Source organism: Rhinopithecus roxellana, chromosome 20 (genome assembly GCF_007565055.1).
Source record: "Rhinopithecus roxellana isolate Shanxi Qingling chromosome 20, ASM756505v1, whole genome shotgun sequence".
In the NCBI taxonomy this organism is placed as follows: Eukaryota; Metazoa; Chordata; class Mammalia; order Primates; family Cercopithecidae; genus Rhinopithecus; species Rhinopithecus roxellana.
The window spans coordinates 17,369,753-17,391,273 of record NC_044568.1 but is presented as its reverse complement, the minus strand read 5'-3'; the positions used below and the strand labels follow the sequence as shown (position 1 = coordinate 17,391,273).

The 21,521-nt window shown below is 45.9% G+C and overlaps 1 protein-coding gene and 1 pseudogene across 2 annotated transcripts; one reads left to right on the top strand and one right to left on the bottom strand.

Annotated features, from left to right (window-relative positions):
* The first annotated feature begins 4,603 nt into the window (after positions 1–4,603).
* Positions 4,604–4,719, top strand: LOC115895384 (annotated as a pseudogene).
* A 2,511-nt stretch (positions 4,720–7,230) lies between these two features.
* Positions 7,231–19,365, bottom strand: HERPUD1 (homocysteine inducible ER protein with ubiquitin like domain 1). 2 transcript variants are annotated; one of them, XM_030924761.1, is made up of 8 exons: positions 19,048–19,365; positions 15,508–15,585; positions 15,345–15,419; positions 13,979–14,109; positions 11,738–11,860; positions 10,849–11,199; positions 8,861–8,966; positions 7,231–7,985 (listed from the first exon to the last, which is right to left on the bottom strand). In XM_030924761.1, the coding sequence occupies exons 1-8, from the start codon at positions 19,192–19,194 to the stop codon at positions 7,821–7,823; spliced, it is 1,176 nt and encodes a 391-aa protein (XP_030780621.1). In that variant the 5' UTR covers positions 19,195–19,365; the 3' UTR covers positions 7,231–7,820. The 2 variants fall into 2 exon arrangements, with proteins under 2 accessions (XP_030780621.1, XP_030780623.1); XM_030924763.1 differs by lacking the exon at positions 7,231–7,985 and having other exon boundaries at positions 8,887–8,966; positions 11,006–11,199.
* Between the last annotated feature and the right edge of the window lie 2,156 nt (positions 19,366–21,521).

Genomic DNA, 21,521 nt, shown 5'->3' with positions numbered 1-21,521 from the left:
TACACAACGGGCATCACAGGGTCCAACTCTGCAGCTGGGTCAGTGGTGCTGTCCCACCTCACCCTCTGGGTCCTCACACCATTTAAATCTTATCATTTCCACCCTGGAGACATCCTGCCAGGTGAAGCCTGCTTCTTCCTGACAACCTGTCTGGCCGGCTCCCTGGAGTGGGAAAGCTTAGGAGGCACAGAGCGAAGCTTCAGGCCCTCCCCAGGGCCACACCCACCTGCCTTTGCTCTCAGGCAGAGCCACGCGGAGGGGCCGCTGCCTGAACAAATGACACAGCCTGCCTGGAAGCAATTCCCACCCCCACTGGCCAATACACTACACAAGGATAAGGAACTGGACCTCACAACCTCCAGAGTCGGCCCCTGTGTCAGTCAGGGTTCCTCCAGAGAAACAGATCCAGTAGCGTGTTCATTAACTCACTTCTAGAAATTGTCCTACATGATTGTGGGAGCTGGCTAGGCGCGTCTGAAGCTGTAGGGTAGGATGGTGGGCTGGAAACTCAGGTGGAAGCTGAGGCTGCAGGTCATAGACTTAATTGTTCTGTCCTTGGGGAAACCTGAGTTTTGCAATTAAGGTCTTTCGGATAATTAGATGAGGCCCACACAGGTTTATCACATCTGCAAAATACCTTCATAGTCATACCTAGATTCACGGGGGTTTTGTTTTCTGTTTTCTGTTTTTTGAGATGGAGTCTCACTCTGTTGCCCAGGCTGGAGTGCAGTGGTATGATCTCTGCTCACTGCAGCGTCCACCTCCCAGGTTCAAGTGATTCTCCTGCCTTAGCCTCCCAAGTAGCTGGGACTACAGGCACACACCACCATGCCAGGCTAATTTTTGTATTTTTGGTAGAGATGGGGTTTCACCATGTTTGCCAGGCTGGTCTCAAACTCCTGACCTCAGGTGATCCGCCTGCCTCAGCCTCCCAAAGTACTGGGATTACAGGCGTGAGCCACCAAGCCTGGCCTAGATTCATGTTTGATTACATAACTGGGCCTGGCCAAGTTCGCACATAAAACTAATCATCACGGTACTCTCTTTGTCAACCTGGCACCTGTATGCATCTCCTTAAACCACACTTAATCTTCAGATAAAGAGAGTAACAAAGCCATACTTCTACCTAACCGTCCTGCATACAACAGAAAACATGCCAATCCTTTCCCCAGAGAGGCTGCAACATCCTTGGGTGATGTTTACTCTTCTGCTTGACATCCTGTCACTTCAATGCTGTGATGATCCATCTCATGTTAGGTGATAAGGGAATGAGAGAGGAAAGAAAACAAAAGGTTTTTTTTTTTTTTTTTGAGACGGAGTCTTGCTCTGTCGCCTAGGCTGGAGTGTAGTGACGCGGTCACAGCTCACTGCAACCTCCGCCTCCTGGGTTCAAGCAATTCTCCTGCCTCAGCCTCTCGAGCAGCTGGGATTACAGGTGCCTGACACCATGCCTGGCTAATTTTTGTATTTTTAGTAGAGATGGGATTTCACCCTGTTGGCTAGGCTGGTCTTGAACTCCTGACCTCGTGATCCACCCACTTCATCCTCCCAAAGTGCTTGGGTTACAGGCGTGAGCCACCACACCTGGCCTAAAGATTTGTTTTATATCTATAATATGTATTATATATCATAGCATACAAGTTTGTATATGAATATACAAATATATTAATAACAAAATAAGAAACAGTGTAGGCCACCTACCTTTTGGCCCATGTTTCAGCCAACCAACCAACCAACCAACCAACCAACCAACCAACCAAGTTAGAGCCCTTTCTAACCCCTCATGCTAAAGCACTGAGTTCAGAATCTCCGCTTAGTGGGCCCATATCGTTAAGTTCAGCCAGATCCAACACTATGGTCCTTCCATGATCTCACACCCTTAAAATCTACTCCTATACATATCTCTTGGATTTGTCTGTATAAATTGGAAAAATCATGCAGTTCTTTTGGCATGTAGCACACCTCTTCATGGCTTACAGTGTGCACCTTTCTCTCTGGGGCCTGGTGGGACTTGAGTCTAATTACAGGTCCTGAAAAGAGGGGAGGGCATAGGATCGAAGAAGAATCAGAAGTGCCCTGCAAGGCAGCTACCTCGGGGAAGGCCATACGGTTTCCCAAAGGGTTAAGAAATTGTGATGAGATCAGGCGCGTGGCTCACACCTTTAATCCCAGCTCTTTGGGAGGCTGTGGGTGAATCTCTTGAGGTCAGGAGCTCGAGACCAACCTGGCTATTGGGGTGAAACCCTGTCTCTACTAAAAATACAAAAAATGAGCTGGATGTGGTGGTACGTGCCTGTAGTCCCAGCTACTCGGGAGGTTGAGGCAGGAAAATTGCTTGAACCCAGGAGGCGGAGATTGCAGTGAGCCGAGATTGCACCACTGTACTCCAGCCTAGGCAACAGCACAAGACTCCGACTCAAAAAAAAAAAAAAAAAGAAAGAAAGAAAAAGACAGTGTGATGATTACAACAGTAGGGAAATAACACCCTCACACTTGCTGCGAATCTGTGTCCACACAGCTGGACCCAGGGAGGGGTAGATGGGCTGTTTCTGCTGGCAAGGAACATAACAGAATTTAGGGATTCAGCGTCCCCAGCTTTATTGGAATCTTCCCTTATGTTCCCATTCCAATTTTCAAGTTGCCCTCACTTTAACTGAAGATGTCCTGCAAGGTTGGAATTCGGGAATTCGATTTGCGACATAATTCAGCCACATGCAAGATGAGACTTTGGGTTTCCTTTTCACAAGTCTCAGCCCTGGCCAGGCAGGATGGCTCACAACTGTAATCCCAGCACTTTGGGAGGTTGAGGCAGGCAGATCACTTGAGCTCAGAAATCTCGATCCTGCAGCTACAGGAGATAAGGGTCTCTTCTAAGGAAGTCACCATGCCCAGCTAATTTTTTTGTATTTTTAGTAGAGACAGGGTTTCACCCCAATAGCCAGGTTGGTCTCGAACTCCTGACCTCAAGAGATTCACCCACCTCGGCCTCCCAAAGTGCTGGGATTACAGGCCTGAGCCACGCGCCTGATCTCATCACAATTTCTTAACCCTTTGGGAAACCGTATGGCCTTCCCCGAGGTAGCTGCCTTGCAGGGCACTTTTGATTTTTCTTAGATCCTATGCCCTCCCCTCTTTTCGGGACCTGTAACTAGACTCAAGTCCCACCAGGCCCCAGAGAGAAAGGTGCACACTGTAAGCTATGAAGAGGTGTGCTTTTATGCAGAGCTTGAGCTGGGAATTTGAAACGGTGAGCTCATCCTTTGTTTTCTCCACTCTGTCCAGTGTAGTTGGGAGCAACCAGCCAATTTAATACTCCCTAGTTTGACTACAATGTTCTAAGGGGTGGGGGGTGTAAAACATAGCCAAGGAGGACAGATGCAGGGGATAGTATGGGTGCTGGCTCATGCCTGCACTCTCCCCTGCATCATGTGGATGGTGTCTTCTCCCATTTATGACAGGGGTAAGGGAAGGGATGCGCTGCAAGATTTCTGGGCCTGACTGGGTGACTTCCACCAGCTCCTCTGAATTCATGCTCAGTCTCCAATCGTGGAGGACCCTGAGGCTGGGAGTGCTGTGCTTTCAGTGCTTTGCATGGTCAGCAGCCCCGGCTTCCCCTTTTCTCCAGTCTCAATCTCCCTACCCACTTCATACTCATGTGGAATTCTCTCCAGTTCTCCCACACCACGTTCCCTCCGCCTTTGCACAGGCAGAGCTCTCTTCCTCTTTGCCTGTCACTCCTGCTCACCCTGCAGCCCGTGTCGGTGGCACACTTCCATTGCTGCACAGGAGTGCTGGGATGGGGCTGTGGGTGTTATTTCCCCGTCCTCAAACTCAACACACCTGTCTGCCATCGCTGCTGTACTTGCCACCCACAGCCGACTACAAGACCCAAGAGGGCAGGGGCCATGCCCAACCTATGCCTCATTCTGTCTCCTGGCCCCCACGCCATATTTGGCACATAAGGACTGCTAAAAAAATTGTAGAAGAGGTCCACTCCTGAGAGGGAGTATTTATAGTCTCAGATCTGCCAGTTATGGGTTTGAGACCTTAAGACAGGTCTCTCGGCCGGGCGCGGTGGCTCAAGCCTGTAATCCCAGCACTTTGGGAGGCCGAGACGGGCGGATCACGAGGTCAGGAGATCGAGACCATCCTGGCTAACATGGTGAAACCCCGTCTCTACTAAAAAATACGAAAAACTAGCCGGGCGACGTGGCGGGCGCCTATAGTCCCAGCTACTCGGGAGGCTGAGGCAGGAGAATGGCGTGAACCCGGGAGGCGGAGCTTGCAGTGAGCTGAGATCTGGCCACTGCACTCCAGCCTGGGCGGCAGAGCGAGACTCTGTCTCAAAAAAAAAAAAAAAAAAAAGACAGGTCTCTCATCTCTGCAAGCCTCTACAACCTGGGAGAACACCTAGATCGCAGGGCTAGCTGATAAGACAGAGACTATCCTACATACATTCAAGTACTTTGAAAAGGACCAAGTAATTATTCCATAAAACCTGGGATTCTCCAGGGGACCTGGAGCCTCCCCCTTTGTCAGTCAGACTGTAGACAGGTATGGCTTCTTGTCTCCCTCCTGGCTATGGAAAGAATATTTATCTCCTTAGACTATACTTTCAGGGATCATTTCTATGGTTGGTTACCAGAGAAGTTTCTCTGAACATGTAGAGCACTGGTAAAAATAAATAAATAAACGATTTCTTATTTATTTATTTATTGAGACAGAGTCTCACTCTGTTGTGCAAGCTGGAATGCAGTGGCGCGGTCCTGGCTCACTGCAACCTCCCCCTCCCGAGTTCAAGCGATTCTCCTGCCTCAGTCTCCCAAGTAGCTGGGATTACAGGTGCCCACCACCATGCCTGGCTAATTTTTGTATTTTCAGTAGAGACAGGGTTTCACCACGTCGGCCAGGCTGGTCTCAAACTCTTGACCTCAAGTGATCCACCTGCCTCGGCCTCCCAAAGTGCGGTATTACAGGCATGAGCCACCGTGCCTGGCCAAAAATAAATTTTAAAAAGTTTATCTCCATTGTTTATTGTGTAAAATGTCACATCTAACAAAGTATGTTTGCTATGTAGAATGCCAAAGGAAGTGTTGATTTAGTAACTCATTACTAAATTTCCCAAAATGAGGCACATGGATAGTCCTAGGCCGTTCTCAGGAAGGGAAAGCCCCAGCTTCAGGCATATTAAAGGCCCCAGAAGGCCTGCAGTCAAGAAATCTATGAACTTGGATCAACCTGCGGGTTCCAAAATGTACTTGATCATGAAGCTCATTTTTTAGGGGCGGGGGTGGAGTGTTTCTTCTACAGAACTAGGATTCAAGAAATTGCACCTTAAAAACACAGACTTAGGAAGCTGCTATAGCCGGAGCTGATATCTGGGGTTTTGTTTTTTCGGTTATTTACTTGCTACTTTTAAGGCCCAAACCAATAATTTCCTAAGTACTCAGAGTGGTGTGTGACCCATGATCATGCCACACTGAGTAGCTGTGGTGGAAGCCCTGAATTTCTGCCATGTCCCACTGTCAGCCGTCTTAGGCCTTAATTGCTGAGAGTCCCATTTGCCCCAGTGCAGATGGGGTGCCAATCTGAACCCTGGACATCTCTGTTCAGGGGCACCTTCCTGGCACTATTTATTTTGGGCTTGTAGAACCTAGAGTTTAAGCCACAAACTGACATTTCAGGGGGTGAACCCTCGGCTCCTTTAGAAACAGATGGTACCACAGCTGCCTGGGGCCTTGCGCCCTTTGCCAAATGGTGATGGCCTTGCCTCTGAAAAGAAACAGGCTTTTCCACCCAAGACTTTGGGAATTCTTAATGTTCGTTTTCCTAAACTAGCAGGACCTCATTCCCAAGCATGTGCAGAATCCAGCTGTTTGGCAGGAAGAGCACATCCTGGGGCTGAGCTTTTACTCCTGCTGCTACCCTTCTTTCCTTCAACTGGAGAGAAGGTGAGTAATTTCACACCTCATCATTTTCCCCCCATCATTTCATACCCACTCTAGTTTCTTCCGTGAAGCAAATTATCTCTTCGCAATTTGTGAATATTCATCGCCTTCTGATAGTTCTGTTCTAGAGGCACAGTTATTTGAAACTTTTTGCTATTTAACTCCTTACAAAAGGGTTTCAGTTGGCTTTGAAAGCATAACCACACATAAGACATCTTTGTACCTACCCAGCGTCTTGCTATGAGTTGTTTAGTGAATGTTTATCTTATGTAAACAATGTTTACAATAAGGATTAATTTAAATGATCACAACCATGATACAAAAGGCTGATCTACTTTGCCAAGTAGAACACCTACCATAACATTACTCACGTAAAAATATATAAAACTGTGCTTTAAAGATTAGTTGCTGGCTGGACATGGTGGCTCATGCCTGTAATCCCAGCACTTTGGGAGGCTAAGGCGGGCAGAACTCCTGAGGTCAGGAATTCGAGACCAGCCTGGCCAACATGGTAAAATCTCGTCTCTACTAAAAATATAAAAAAATTAGCCGGGCGTTGTGGTGGGCGCCTGTAATCTCAGCTACTCGGGAGGCTGAGGCAGGAGAATTGCTTGACCCCAGGAGGTGAAGGTTGCAGTGAGCTGAGATCGTACCACTGCACTCCAGCCTGGGTGACAGAGCGAGACTCCGTCTCAAAACAAAACCACCACCAAAAAACAAAAAAATGATTAGTCACCACAGTAGTACTTAAAGGATTAAAATTACAAACATAAGCTCAGCTTACAAAAGCATGAAATTTGAGCAGGTGAAACTATTGCAGATTTGCCAAGGTGAAACCACTAACTACTAACTTTAAATGTGGGGAATTTAACTTTGATGGTTTCCTATATAAGCCAGCACTGTTTAAATCACGAAATGGGGGAAACACAGGTATATTCTTAGTAAATTAAAACTTTAAGCTGAGTGTGATGGTGCATGCCTGTAGTCCCAGCTGCCCAGGAGGCTGAGGCAAGAGGTGGCTTAAGCCAGGAGTTTGGGGCTGTAGCCCGCTACCACCCCACTTGTGAGTAGCCAATGTACTCTGGCCCAAGGAACAAAGTGAGACCCCATCTCAAAAACAAACACCAACAAAAACTGTCATGGCCTTACCTGATCATTCTTACTGGCACAAACAGTCCTCTTTGGAAAAACAAGCATTCAGGTTAAACACTGGCAACTCAACTGTTGACTATCTAGATACAACAAATGCAGAGTCAACTGCTAGGATGATAGGAGTCTCTCCCAGGGTCATTCATAGTAAAACTTTATTGAACAGAAAACCCAGCAAAGGTTTTCACCTCTGCAAAGTTCCCCTTAGTTTAAAGTAAAGCACTGCATTTTAAAAAGCAATTATACATAAGTCTTTCCTAGAAAAGTCCTGCTAAAACATGTCTAGCAATTTCATTGATTATATAAAGTAGTACACTTAGTGTAATTTAAACATTCCAACAGGAATCAAATCGTACCAGCAGAACCACTTCTGCATCTATGACTTCTATGTACAAACACACATGCAGACACACACATTTGGAAAAGTTCCTCAAGCATAAACATGCGACACCTAAGGCCTTCTACTTACAGTGCCTATTAAACTACATACAGTATATATTAAAGCTCTTCAGAATAAAGACATGAAAAGCCTTGGGCATTTTTTTTCACCAATTTGTATCGCGGCTTCACGTTTCTGCTTTTGCTTGATCACAAAAGCATATCATCATCCACGCTGTTTTTAAAGAACTCATCATTGCCATGTCCAGGAGAGGCAATCTAGCTGGAGTCAGGTGATGCAGTCCATTCCTGTCAAAGCCTCCAGCAGCTACAGCACAAACACCATCAGTTTGCGATGGCTGGGGGGCCTTCTGGAAGAAGAGAGGCAAAGAAAGTCTTGAAGACAAGCCATGCTGTGCTCATAAATGAGGGGCTGGTCTGCTCGCCATCTAGGACGTCCCTGTCTGGAGGGAGGTGGTTGGGGTCTTCAGTTTCAGGATCGGTGCCTTCCTACAGGTAATGCAACACAATGAGAAAACGATTAGGGCTGTGATGAACACCAAATAATGTTAGGAAAGGGCAGGGTAAATCCCTGCCCCCCGCCCCACAGGCACAGCAGCAGGCAGCCAGGACCCCAGGGCATGATGCCCTAGGCTGGATAGGGCTCTTTCTCAGGCTTCCACAGCACAACTGTGTTGATGTTGTCCGAGTTTTGAATACTCCTGGCAGCAAATATCAGAGCAAATGAAACTAGATCTGCAACTATTACTATTTTTGAGACAGAGTCTCACTCTGTCACCCAGGCTGGAGTGCAGTGGTGCAATCTTGGCTCACTGCAACCTCCGCCTCCCAAGTTCAAGCCATCCTTCCGTCTCAGCCTCCCTAGCAGCTGAGAATATAGGCACATCCGGCTAATTTTTATATTTTTAGTAGAGATGGGTTGTCACCATGTTAGCCAGGCTGGTCTTGAACTCCTGACCTCAGGTGATCCACCTGCCTCAGTCTCCCAAAGTGCTGGGATTACAGGCGTGAGTCACCACACCCAGGCTTCAACTATTATTAAACTAGTAGTTAACCACTTCATACCAGTTCTTATGGTATAACACACTGTTACAGACCACTGAATGCTCAAAATAGTGGGTTTAAAAAAATGTTATTTACTTAAGCCAAAATGCAAATTGCCACATGTCAAAAATATGTGATAGAATGTGATGGCACATTCGATGTTTTAAAAATAGCTGCTGCTCTAAGAAGAAATGTGAACAAATCATGAAATATTTAGCCCAATAAAATGGTAAACCACAAGCTGGAAATCTAAAGGTTAAGGATATGAGAGCCTGGCATATCATGTCAAGCTCGCCTGGGCTTCACGGGAGGCTCCATACCTGTAAGTTATTGTTGGGGTCCTGATTTACAACGTCAGGAGGAGGACCATCATTTGGGAAGTTCTGAACCAGCCTCGGTCTAAATGGAAACCACCCAACGTGATGCCTTCAAAGGAAGCACATAAAAATCCATCTTAGCTGATGTCACAGTGAGACTTGCTCAAGAATCCAAGGCTCCCCACCTCTAATCCTAGCAGTACCCTGATGATAAGCTCACTGCAAGACCCATCTACAGAGGCGTTTGACCACTGAAGGCAGGGACTGTGTTTTATTCATCATTGCACACCCAGCAATATAAATAGCACCTGGCACATAGTATGCACTCAATAACTGCTTCTTTATATGAACTAAACCTTGCCCTTGAAAACCTGCACAAAGTGGGGAGAAGGCATATACCTACAAAACTGTCATTATATATAACATAATGACAACCTACATTTGCTCATTTAAACGTATGATTCTAGAGACTACAGAAAATATTAACTAAATGTTTGATTTGAAGAAACCAATTAAATCCCAAGTCTTAAAACAAATATAACAAAATATTAGCAGTGATTAATTGTGGATATTTGAGTGTTCATTATATTCTAATTATTTTTTATTTTTAAAAGCTAAAATAAAAATCCATTTTTACTATAAAGGAAAATTTCTTCTTTTAGTTTCAACCGTGAAGACTCATCACTCTGGGCCAGGCTTTCTCAGCTTTGGCACTAGCGACATATTCAGCCAAATATTTACTGTGGGAGTTGTCCTGTGCATTGTAGAAAATTCAGCAGCACTCTTGCTTCTACTAACCAGATGCCAGCAGGACCACTTCCCCTAGATGTGACAAACAAAAATACCTACACATTGCCAAATGTCCCCTGGGGAGAGAGAGTACAAAACCACCCCCAGCTGAGTACTGCTCCAGGCCACAGCTAAAACCAAATGTCAGGTATGTGAAGATTCCCTTGCCTTTCAGGGCTATGCTAACAGTCAGTGCCTGACCTTTACCCTGGAAGGCAGCTGTGGCCTGATAAAGGCAAATATGTTCTCATTCAAAACAAATACAATTTGCTGTTCCATGCCTCAGTATGGCTACATAATTCTGGTTTGTGAGCCTGGAAGGTAATGTAGCTTATCTAGAGGACAAGAGAATATTCTTACATTAATACAGGATTGGTATGTTCTTGGGACCATACAACCAACCAAGCCATGAATTCTTTGTACTGAAAGTGCCAGAATGATATACTATTTATTACGTATTTATTCTAAGACAGGGTCTTGCTGTCACCCAGGCTGGAGCACAGTGGTATGATCTTGGCTCACTGCAACCTCTGCCTCCTCAGTTCAAGCAATTCTCCTGCCTCAGCTACCCAAGTAAATCACAGGCCCGTGTGACCACACCCGGCTAATTTTTTGTATTTTTTAGTAGTGATGGGGTTTCACCATATTGGCCAGGATGGTCTTGAACTCTTGGATTCATGTGATCCTCCTGCCTCGGCCTCCCAAAGTGCTGGGATTACAGGCGTGAGCCACTGTGCCCAGCCACAGAATGATATACTATTTAAACACACCTCCTTCTACAGTAACTGAGATTGCTCAAAAAAGAGCAAAATCTGGCCAGGCACAGTGGCTCACGCCTGTAAAACCAGCACTTTGGGAGGCCAAGGTGGGCAGATCACTTGAGGTCAGGAGTTCGAGACCAGCCTGGCCAATATGGCAAAACCCCGTCTCTACTAGAAATACAAAAATTAGCCAGGCGTGGTGGCAGGTGCCTGTAATACCAACTACCCAGGAGGCTGAGGCAAGAGAATCGCGTGAACCCGGGAAGCGGAGGTTGCAGTGATCGTGCCATTGTACTCCAGCCTGAGTGACAGAGCAAGACTCTGTCTCAAAAAAAAAAAAAAAAAAAAAAAAAAAAAAAACACAAAAAACAAAAAAGAGCAAGATCTGCTTAGTGTGAACATAAGGTAGTGTAATTTGTATTAGAGAAACCATCTGCTTACAGGTACATAACAACGGTGGCCCCCATGACCATGAGGAATCTGCTCAGGGAGGAGTAGAAGTAGAGGATACTGAGAAAAACAGAAAATGTAGCTGCTGAATAGGTCCAATCCAACCAATCTCGATTTATTTCATCATCTTCTTCCACAATAGGGCCACCTTGTGCATTCATCCGCAAATTTTGATTGGCTCCAGGATTAACAACCACTTGAGGAGCAGCATTCTGATTGGCTGGCTGGTTTTCAGCTGGAAACTGGTTGTGAATAGGGGCTGCAGCAGGTGCAGAGACCACAGGTATCTCTTGTGCACTTGGTGGTGGAACAAAAGCCCCCGATGCAGCAGTGGCTGCTAAACTAAAATAAAAATGACAGAGGCAGATACTGTTGAGACCAAAGCACCGTGAAGTCTGTGGCTTATTTATACAGCAGTCTTTTACTGTTAAGAATTTTAAGTAGGTAGATATGCATTTGATTTTTCTTCAATTTAGTGAGGAGCTTCCTTACTAATTGTATCTATAAATGCCTTTTCTAAGAGAAGCCACATGGTGAATTTCACCTGGAATTAAACATCAAGGCCACTGTAAGATTATGGCACAGTAGCAAATTAAAATCTTCACACAACTGTGAAGGTACCACAAATTGAAAAGAAAGTAACATGTTCTAAATAAAGGCACTAAACTGTGTATCAGACAAAAACACCCTTGTGTCAATACACAAATCATGTAACAGCTGTCATTTACACTCTACTCCACCCAGACCAAACAGAGCAGGGCTCTGCAGACTGATGAAAATACATTCATCCCTCCATTCTGAACTTTACAGGTAACATGGATAAAATTCCTCTCAATTCCCGGCAGCCCTGGCCACACCCAGCACAGCGGGAAGGACTCACTATTGCATGTAGTACTGTCGTGCATATATCTGCTGGAACCAGGAAAGCTGAAGCCACCCATAGGGTGTGTAACCGGAGAAACCAGGACCCAGGCCTTGGAATGCCTGCTGGGCAGCTTCAGGCCTATACACAGATTTAAAAAAACACTCATTTTGAGTGGGTTCAGTATGAGCAAATGAAAACTAAGTTTAAATTAAAATATGAAAACTAAGTTTAAATTAAAATCTAGAGTTCAAAGAGATAGAAGAATGGGATTTGTGGCAGTTACATGGTAAATGACTGTATGATGCACCCAAGTACAATAAGCACAGAAGGTACTAAATGACACAGCACTTCTATCACAGGAAAACAACAGCCCTTGCTACCTACTTGCTGAGTGCACATATAAACAACCTTTTGGGGTTAAGTAGATCCCAGCTCAGTTTTGACTTGTTGAGTCTCACTGCAAGTCTCAACCCACTGTTTATCTTTTAGAAGGCAGCTCAAAAGTCACGTTTCTCCCAGTCTTTCCTGAAGGAAATCTCTCCCATCCTCCCGATATCCACTTCTTCCTCCACCCTCCATCTGTATCTATAGTGATGTGTGCATATGGCATCACCTGTGCATGCTTACTGACTACCTGGGGTCCTGTACAGGCTGCTGCATCCACAGCACTCTCACGAAGGAGATTTTACAAGGGGAACCCAAGTACAGCTGAGGGAAGACAGGGGCTTTACACAAGGTCGCCGAGCTAGTTAAGTAGCAAGGCTGGATTTCAGAGCTGGTCTGATGTTAAATGCACACTTCTTTAATCAGGCCACACAGCCCTCAACTTCGTAGGGCAGGTGTATGTGGGTTATCTTTGGCTTTGTGCTTCTTACACAGTGTATTTCTTCAGTAGCACATCACAAAATTGAAAGCGTAATAGAATTGCCCAAAGATCAGAAATTGGTTATGTGGTCATTCCTGTAGGTCAACTCATATCCTTAAGCAAAGTTATATGTACTGGCTGTTCAATAAGTATTTGTTAAAGGAAATCAAGTTTAAATATGGTGAGATTCAGAAAGTCAAATATGAGCCTCAATTCTCAAGTTAGGAATAGTTGAATCAGAATAAGGGAAGTGGTTTTAAGTTTTTCTAACCAATAATTTTCTGTCCAATAGTTATTCAATTTATATGCTGACAATCTTTTAACTAAATTCCATACACAGAGTATTTCTAAAATAGTATTCCAATACAAGTAAGCCTTGGTATGATACTGTTTTTGATCATTTAGGAAAATTACAGTGCATGGAAATGAAATGATAGAGTGCTTTTAAGATTTTTGTTAGATCTGATAATGGCATTCTAGATATACAGGATAATTAAAAGGTTTTCACAGTTATATACTCAAGTATATAGGGATGAAATAACATGATGACTGGGGATTACTTTTAAATACTTAAAAAAAAAAAAAAAAGAGGGGAAAGGGTAATAGATGAGGTATGGTAAAACTCTGATTGTTATTTACTAGGCCTGGATGATGGTGTGGGGATTCATTATCTAGTCCCCACTGTTGTGTATATTTGAAAGTTCCATTAAAGGGGAAAAAAAAGAAAAACTCATTCCTGAAACACCTGACTTTATAAAAATATTGCATATAAAAACTACTAGGAAAAGGGGGACGGGGAATTGGAGAGTTACAGAATTTCAACTTGTAGTTAATGAATTTTTCCCCAAAAACAAGGTATTCCAAGAGCTATAAAAATCCAAATAACACAGCATTTAGTTTTGACTTTTGCTCTAAAGAAAAGCTTTAACAGTTATAAAAAATGGTCAATTTTCCTAGTACCCCCAAGTCTTTGGAAGAACACTTCTTAAACAGTCTTTCCCTGGTTGTCACCCATTATTACAATAAAGCGCAAAGCCACTCAGCAAAGCAGCTGCACAATGCTTACAACAGCTTTTTCTCCTGCAGCAGCAATTTCCTATCATGATGGCAACCAAGTGGTCAGCACAATGGAAGGATGAAACGCCTACATTTTCTTTCTTTTTTTTTTCAATATATGCATTGCCTACTTTTTAAATTTATGTGTACTAAAAGGTTGTGTATTAAGAAAAGTTAAATATATTAGAGATCTTTAAAGCCAAGCTATTTGTAAAGCAAAATTCTGTAGGTTTAAAAATTCTGATTATATACATGTAAACACACCTTACTCTTAAATTGATGTAAATGAGGCACATTCATGTTGCATAAGCTGAGATCTTTATTATAACACTCACCTTGAGATGTTTTCCCATTCGGGGGAAGAAAGGTTCCGAAGAACTTCCCTTTGCCTTAAACCATCACTTGAGAAATCCTCAGGATACTGTCCCCGATTAGAACCAGCGGGCTGCTCTGTGGATTCAGCCACCTAAATAAGCGTAACACGAACACAGAACAAGGGAGCTGATGCAACTGTCTGAAATCAAGCGAAAGGAATTATTTTGCTGTCAAGGGCTTACGTCTCCTACCCCCCACCTCTGAACGTGACAAAATTAAATAGAAGCAACGTTATGTAAAAAATAGTCTGACATTTATTAAACACAATTTTCAATATACAGATGCTAACATATTCATATTTTTTCCCTACAGTAACGATGCTACACTTTCATTAACATTTCATTAAAATCTTCCAATGAAGTTGTCATTGGTGAGAAAGCTTCTTGATAATGGTGCTAAACTTACTCATCGCAGAAATCTGACCAATACGATTTATAAATAGAACCCGGCCCCAACTTTCTAAAATAGTATTCTCATACAAGTAAGCCTTGGTATGATACTGTTTTTGATCATTTTTAAAAAATTACAGTGCAGGGAAATGAAATGGTAAAGTGCTTTTAAGATTTTTGTTAGAATTGATAATGGCAAAATAGGGAATTTCCTATGCTCTGTTCAAATGTTCTAGGAAATATAATGCAAATTTAGAGTGCATCACTACACTAGAATACTAACACCATATATGTGAATAAACATTGTGAAATGAAAAATACATGTCTTTGTCTGTCACATAGAAGTCTTTAGAGCCAGGTCCAGTCGCACATGCCTGTAGTCCCAGCTACTCAGGAGGCTGAGGTGGGAGGATCACTTGCCCTCAGGAGGTTGAGAAAAGCCTGGGCCACATAGCAAGACCATATTTAAAAAAAAAAAAAAAAACAATTCTTTAAAGATCACTTGATAAAGACTCTGATCTTTTCCTATCCAACTAATCATAATGAAAATTTCCAGAGGAAATATATTCACTTTTGTACTCTTTATAAAAATTAATGGCTCCTTTGAAAAAACTTGCTATGTGCTAAATTCAATGAAAATCCAATTAGTGTTAGTTCAGTAATCTCGATACACAGTAACCATAGATCAAATCATATCCCAGAAGATAGTGCAATATGTAACTCCACTTTTCCACTACAGCAGTAATGGAACAATCTGCTACTATGAACCTATCACTTGTGTTGATAATACAGTTTCTAATTCCTAGGAAAGAAACAAAATAGTACTTGGTAATAACACCATACAGTCTCTCAATAAAAGTTTTATCCAACTTCCTTTATTACTCCCCTGAAAGTCTGAATGATACAAATTGTTATCATCATGTAGAAGTAGACACACCTTGGCGCTGATTTCTGGCATTTTTGAAGGACTCTTCACATTGCACACCAGATGCAAAACATGCCGTTTTTCCTGCTAAAAGTAATAAGAAGGCACTTAAGGACCTGAACCTAACCTAGTGAGTGCTTAAAAACATTCAGAGGTTAATGTGTAAGTGAGGTACCTTTGGAAGCAAGTCCCTGAGACACTGGTGATCCAACAACAGCTTCCCAGAATAAATTAACCTCTGGTCCTCCGGATGCTGATCATGGAAAGAAAAACACAGGTCAGCATTTCACCCCCAAAAGTTCCTAAACACAGAATAAACTGTTTTATACAAGTAATTTGATTATGTGTGTTTCCCCCCAGCATCACGGGAAAATACCTTCTCAAAAACCCCATATACAAAACTTCTATTTAGAAAGTGTCTAACTTTAACTGGTCTCTAACATGCAAATAAATGCAGAATGGCAAATTATCGGCTGGGCACAGGGGCTCATGCCTATAATTCAAGCACTGTGGGAGGCCAAGGCGGGTGGATCACCTGAGGTCAGGAGTTCTAGGCCAGCCTGGCCAACATGGTGAAACCCCATCTCTACTAAAAATGCAAAATTAGCTGGGCGTGGCAGCTTGTGACCGTAACCCAAGCTACTCGGGAGGCTGAGGCAGGGGAATCACTTGAACCCGGGAGGTAGAGGTTGCTGTGAGCAAAGATCATGCCACTGCACTCCGGCCTGGGCAACAGAGTGAGGCTCTATCTCAAAAAAAAAAAAAAAAAAAAAAGGGCAAATTATCTCCAGTCCAAACCTACGGCAATGTACTTCTTAACTCCCAGGTAAACTGATTCCTATTACTAAAAGCAACAAACAGCAAACAGGGCACCTACAACCAAATCGAGTTCGGTTTCAGAGAAAACTCAGAGTACTCCCAAGGCCAGCCTTAACCAAAACCACCTAGCAGTGCTCCAAAATAATGTGAAGCTATTCTAAACTGAAGTGTTCACAGACAATTTCTTGGCATACAAATGCAGTTATAGAGGAGATGGCGTGTGGGTGATATTATACACAACCACCCTGTGAGATTTAGTATCCCTATTTTAAGGGAGGAAAGTCTGAAAAACTGACTTGTCCAAGGTCATCTGCTGCCACAGTGTCACAATTCCCACCCCTCTTCTCCATATCACCGATTTTAATGCCATAGGGACTATACACTCTTTTACACAAATCTCATTTTAAAAATCTATTTGAAGGCCAGGCGCAGTGGCTCAAGCCTGTAATCCCAGCACTTTGGGAGGCCGAGACGGGCGGATCACGAGGTCAGGAGATCGAGACCATCCTGGCTAACACTGTGAAACCCCGTCTCTACTAAAAAAAATACAAAAAACTAGCCGGGCGAGGTGGCGGACGCCTGTAGTCCCAGCTACTTGGGAGGCTGAGGCAGGAGAATGGTGTGAACTCGGGAGGCGGAGCTTGCAGTGAGCTGAGATCAGGCCACTGCACTCCAGTCCGGGCAACAGAGTGAGACTCTGTCTCAACAACAACAACAAAAAATCTATTTGAAACTCCTTCTAAACTGTACTTAAAAATAATGACTTCAAATAATATGAACATATAAACTGTCTATTGGAGATCACTAACGTGTTAATCTACTCATGCCAGAATAACTGATTAAGCAAAACCTGGAATAAAGGTGTTCCTGCCAAGTAGCTTGAGATAATTAAAGCAAGCTGTTTAAAACAAACAAAACAGCAAAAAGTGCATCTACTTATCATATACATCAGGACTTTTTGACACTGTAACTGAACCAAAATAAACATACTGAATGCTGTGTTCACCGGTTTTTTCACTGACAGGTGAGAACTTTAAAGGTAAATGCTAATATATATATGAATTTGTAAAACAGTACCTTTTGTATATGTAGGATCCTGCATTTATTAGAGTTCAACCACTAGAAAAGGCTGGAAAACCACAGCTGCCAGTGGTTTTGATTTTCCCCCTTTTAAAGGCCTAACTTGATATTGAGTCTTCACGCAGATGGCTGATTTGAAAAATATTAAATAGGCTGGGCGTGGTGGCTCACGCCTGTAATCCTAGCACTTTGGGAGGCCGAGGCACGTGGATCACGAGGTCAGGAGATCGAGACCATCCTGGCGAACACGGTGAAACCCTGTCTCTACTAAAAATACAAAAAATTAGCCGGGCGTGGTGGCGGGTGCCTATAGTCCCAGCTACTTGGGAGGCTGAGGCAGGGGAATGGCGTGAACCCGGGAGGTGGAGCTTGCAGTGAGCCGAGATCGCGCCACTGCACTCCATTCTGGGAGACACCGGGAGACTTCGCCTCAAGAAAAAAAAAAAAAAGAAAAATATTAAGTAAAGTCAACGACTATTACAAAGTAGGCCTTCTCATAATATACCATTTTCTACCACAGAAAACAAATGATAAGTATGTTTCAGCCATAATAATTTTTAGACACAAATCTGTATACCTGAGAGGTATTTGTTTACAATCTTAGGTCTTCAGACTGAACAGATGGGAGCCGCGTTCCTCACCAAAGGAAGCCCTTAAGAAAAACCCTCCTTCAAAACCCTGCCTTTTGCCATATGATGCAACCATAGGCTTCACCTGCTTCACCAATTTGTGTACCCAATAGCCATTCTCATGGCAACACAGCCACCCAGTTTCTTGGAAGCAGTTATAATGAAACTGAAAAATGTGCCAGGGTGAATTCTAGAGGACATGGAATGCAAGCTTACTAAATAAACATGCAAATTTCAAAATAACAACTCAGAAGGAAAACTCACTTCTAAAACATTCTTAACCATATGGAACAAAAACAGACACAGGCGCTACCACAAGTTGGAACTCACGACTTCACTATCTTTTCCTGCCCGGATGCCCTCTCCTGTGTGATGAAGAATTATGCTCGTGGGCAGTGAACAACACTGCTGACACTTACATAATATCAGAGCAGAAAGTAAATACAGGAAGGGCCGGCTTACAGCCTCATCACGTGGTGGCCAGGGCAGGCGGTGCTAAAGGTGATGTTGACAGATGTGTCAACCAAAACAAAGCAAGGAAGTCTTGCTAATAATGGAGAGGCTGCCGTCCTAAAACCAGACTGAAGGCGACTCCTGCCTGCTTCCCTTCTCAGTCGCTCTTGGTCAGAAAGTGCACGGGACTCCACCCCGGGACTCGGCAATGGCTGCGCGGTCCAGTGCGACAGGGAGGGGCACGGCGGAAGGTGGACAGGGAGGAGAAGAGCCACGTCCTGCTTCTGGGTGTGGGGCCTTCCGTCCACAGTGTCTGGGCGGTCCCCAGGCTTCTCAAGCCACGGCCCCGGGTGGCACCTGCCCGCTCCTCTCCCCGCAGAGAGGCAGCATTCAGAAACCTCATTTTGAAACACGGATGTTTTCTTACTTCTAGCCATTGGATGCAAGCCCAGTTAGGAACACCGAGTTGCCTGGCCGCTGGGGGGAAACAGGCTTGGAGGGTGAAATGACTCGCCCAAGGTCAGGCCGCTGATTACTGACGGCCCCTGGGCAACAGAGGGGAGCCCGCGTCGGCGGGGCAGGGAAGGAGAGACCACAGCCCTGGGGGAGGTGACCGGCCGGGCGATCGCAGCCGTCAGGGGGAGGAGGCCACAGGACAGGGCAGGCGGACGTGGCATTCCTAGCAGAGGGCAGGGGACTACAGCCTAGGGGCGGGAATTCGAGGCCGCTCTCACCGGACGCTCGGGGTAGACGCGGCTCAGGTGGGCCTTGAGGTGGCCCACGCTCCAACTGCGGTCTCCACTCAGCTCCAAGTCGCGGTGGCGCTGGTTGGGGCTCTTCACCAGCAGCGTGACGGGCTCGGGTTCGGTGTCGGACTCCATGGCGGCGTACGGACTCCGCTGCGCTCCCAGGTGCCAGACAGGCGGCGTAACAGCCGCCCGCAACCTCCGCGACGACGGTTCGCGTCTCTGGGGCGCGCGCCCCCCGCTTTGGGCGCCTTTTATAGGAGCCCCGCGCCCGGCTCTGCGGACAGAACGCTCTGTGGCTGCCGCCCATTGGCTGAGGCGGAGGCACTGTCCCAACGTGGCCCAATCGGCGCCCGGATCCGGGTGGCAGAGGGCGGACCGAGCACGTGGGCGCGGGCTGATGCAACCCGCAGCCTCTGCGTCACCCCGAGGCGCGGCTGCGCCCCGGGAACCCGAGTTCGGCGGCCATGTTTGGGTGCGCTGCATGCCGCGCGGGGAGCTTGGCCTGAGACCTAGGGGGCCCCCAGCTCGGGTGGCTGAGGGCGCCCCACGCAGGGGGTGGGGAGTGGGGTATCCCAGCAGACCCCAGTTTAGCAGTCTCTGCAAATTGTTTCCTCACAAAGCCGCACCCCCACCCTTTTTCACCCCAGGTGCCAGTGCCCACTTCCCGTTTTTCTGCCTCCGGTGGCCCCACGTGGAAACCTACGGGGAAGCGCGTCCTACAGGGGAAGACTACCCACTCGGCCCTCAAAGACAGGCTGGGCGACCCCGTGTGCAGGGCCACCTAGGAGAACACCACGTGCTCCTAAGGACAACGAAGGAGCGAGGCCAGATCTTCCTTGGGCTGGGAGGATGGAGGCATCCAGGCAGCTGTTGCCAATTTCCCTGGGCCTCAGACTTGAACGTTTGGGACATCACCCTTATGATGACTGACAAGTCAGCCACAGTCCTGCGCACACTGGAGCGCCCCCCCCCCAAAAGGGCATCACTTTATAAGATACACATGCACCTGTTAAATTGGGGCTGAGACGAGGAGGGCGGGGTTCTCCGATTCCTGAAGTGGGACCATAAAGACCTCTTTATTGTAGGCATTCCCTCCTCCTCCTATGTAGAAAAAAAAAAAAAAAAAAAAGTCTTGAAAAACGAAACTGACATTGCCCCAACCCTCTCCTTGTTCCAACCGCCTCCGGACATCTGTTTTTTCAGGTGTTGTCAGGAGCTTGCCAAGGGCAGGAAGGTAACAGGAGGAGCCTGGTCTGGTTGGTGGGTATATTCATCTGCTGCAGCTGCCATAACAAAGTGCCACAAACTGGATGGCTTAAGACGGGGTCCCCAACCCCCCCCCAACCCCTCCCCGGGCCACGGACCACTATGAGTCCCTGGCCTATTAGGAACCAGGCGGCACCGCAGGAGGTGAGCCAGCAGCCAAGCTTCATCTGTATTTACAGCTGCTCCCTATCGCTGCATTAACACCTGAGCTCAGCCTCCTGTTAGATCGGGGGCATTAAATTCTCATAGGAGCCGAACCCTATTGTGAACTGTGCATGCAAGTGAACTAGGCTTTGCTCCTTATGAGAATCGAATGCCTGATGATGGGAGGTAGAGCTGAGTTGGTGATGCTAGTGCTGGGAGTGGCTGCAAACACGGATTAACATTAGCAGAGAGGTTTCACTGCACAGAGGCTATGATAAATCAATTGTTTGCAGACTCATATCAGAACACTATCAGTGAGTGGCAAGTTGCATCTGGTGGCAGGCTTTACAGTGGCAAGTGTGTGTACTTCAGTTGTACAGCTGCATCTGGTGGCCTTAAAAGTATGTTTGAGGCTGGGCGAGGTGGCTCACGCCTGTAACCCCAACACTTTCGGAGGCCGAGGCGGGCAGATCACGAGGTCAGGAATTCCAGACCAGCATGACCAACATGGTGAAATCCTGTCTCTCCTAAAAAATACAAAAAATAGCCGGTCATGGTGGCACGCACCTGTAATCCCAGCTACTCAGGAGGCTGAGGCAGGAGAATTGCTTGAACTCAGAAGATGGAGGTTGCAGTGAGCCGAGATTGTGCCATCACACTCCAGCCTGGGCAACAGAGTGAGACTCCGTCTCAAAAAACAAAACAAAACAAAACAAAACAAAAAAAACTAAACAACAACAACAAAACAGAATGTTTGAACAACTTCAAATCTCCACATAGGCCGGGCGCGGTGGCTCAAGCCTGTAATCCCAGCACTTTGGGAGGCCGAGGCGGGCGGATCACAAGGTCAGGAGGTCGAGACCATCCTGGCTAACACAGTGAAACCCCGTCTCCACTTAAAAAATACAAAAAATTAGCCGGGTGAGATGGCGGCACCTGTAGTCCCAGCTACTCAGGAGGCTGAGGCAGGAAAATGGCGTGGACCCGGGAGGCGGAGCTTGCAGTGAGCTGAGATCCGGCCACTGCACTCCAGCCTGGGCGACAGAGCG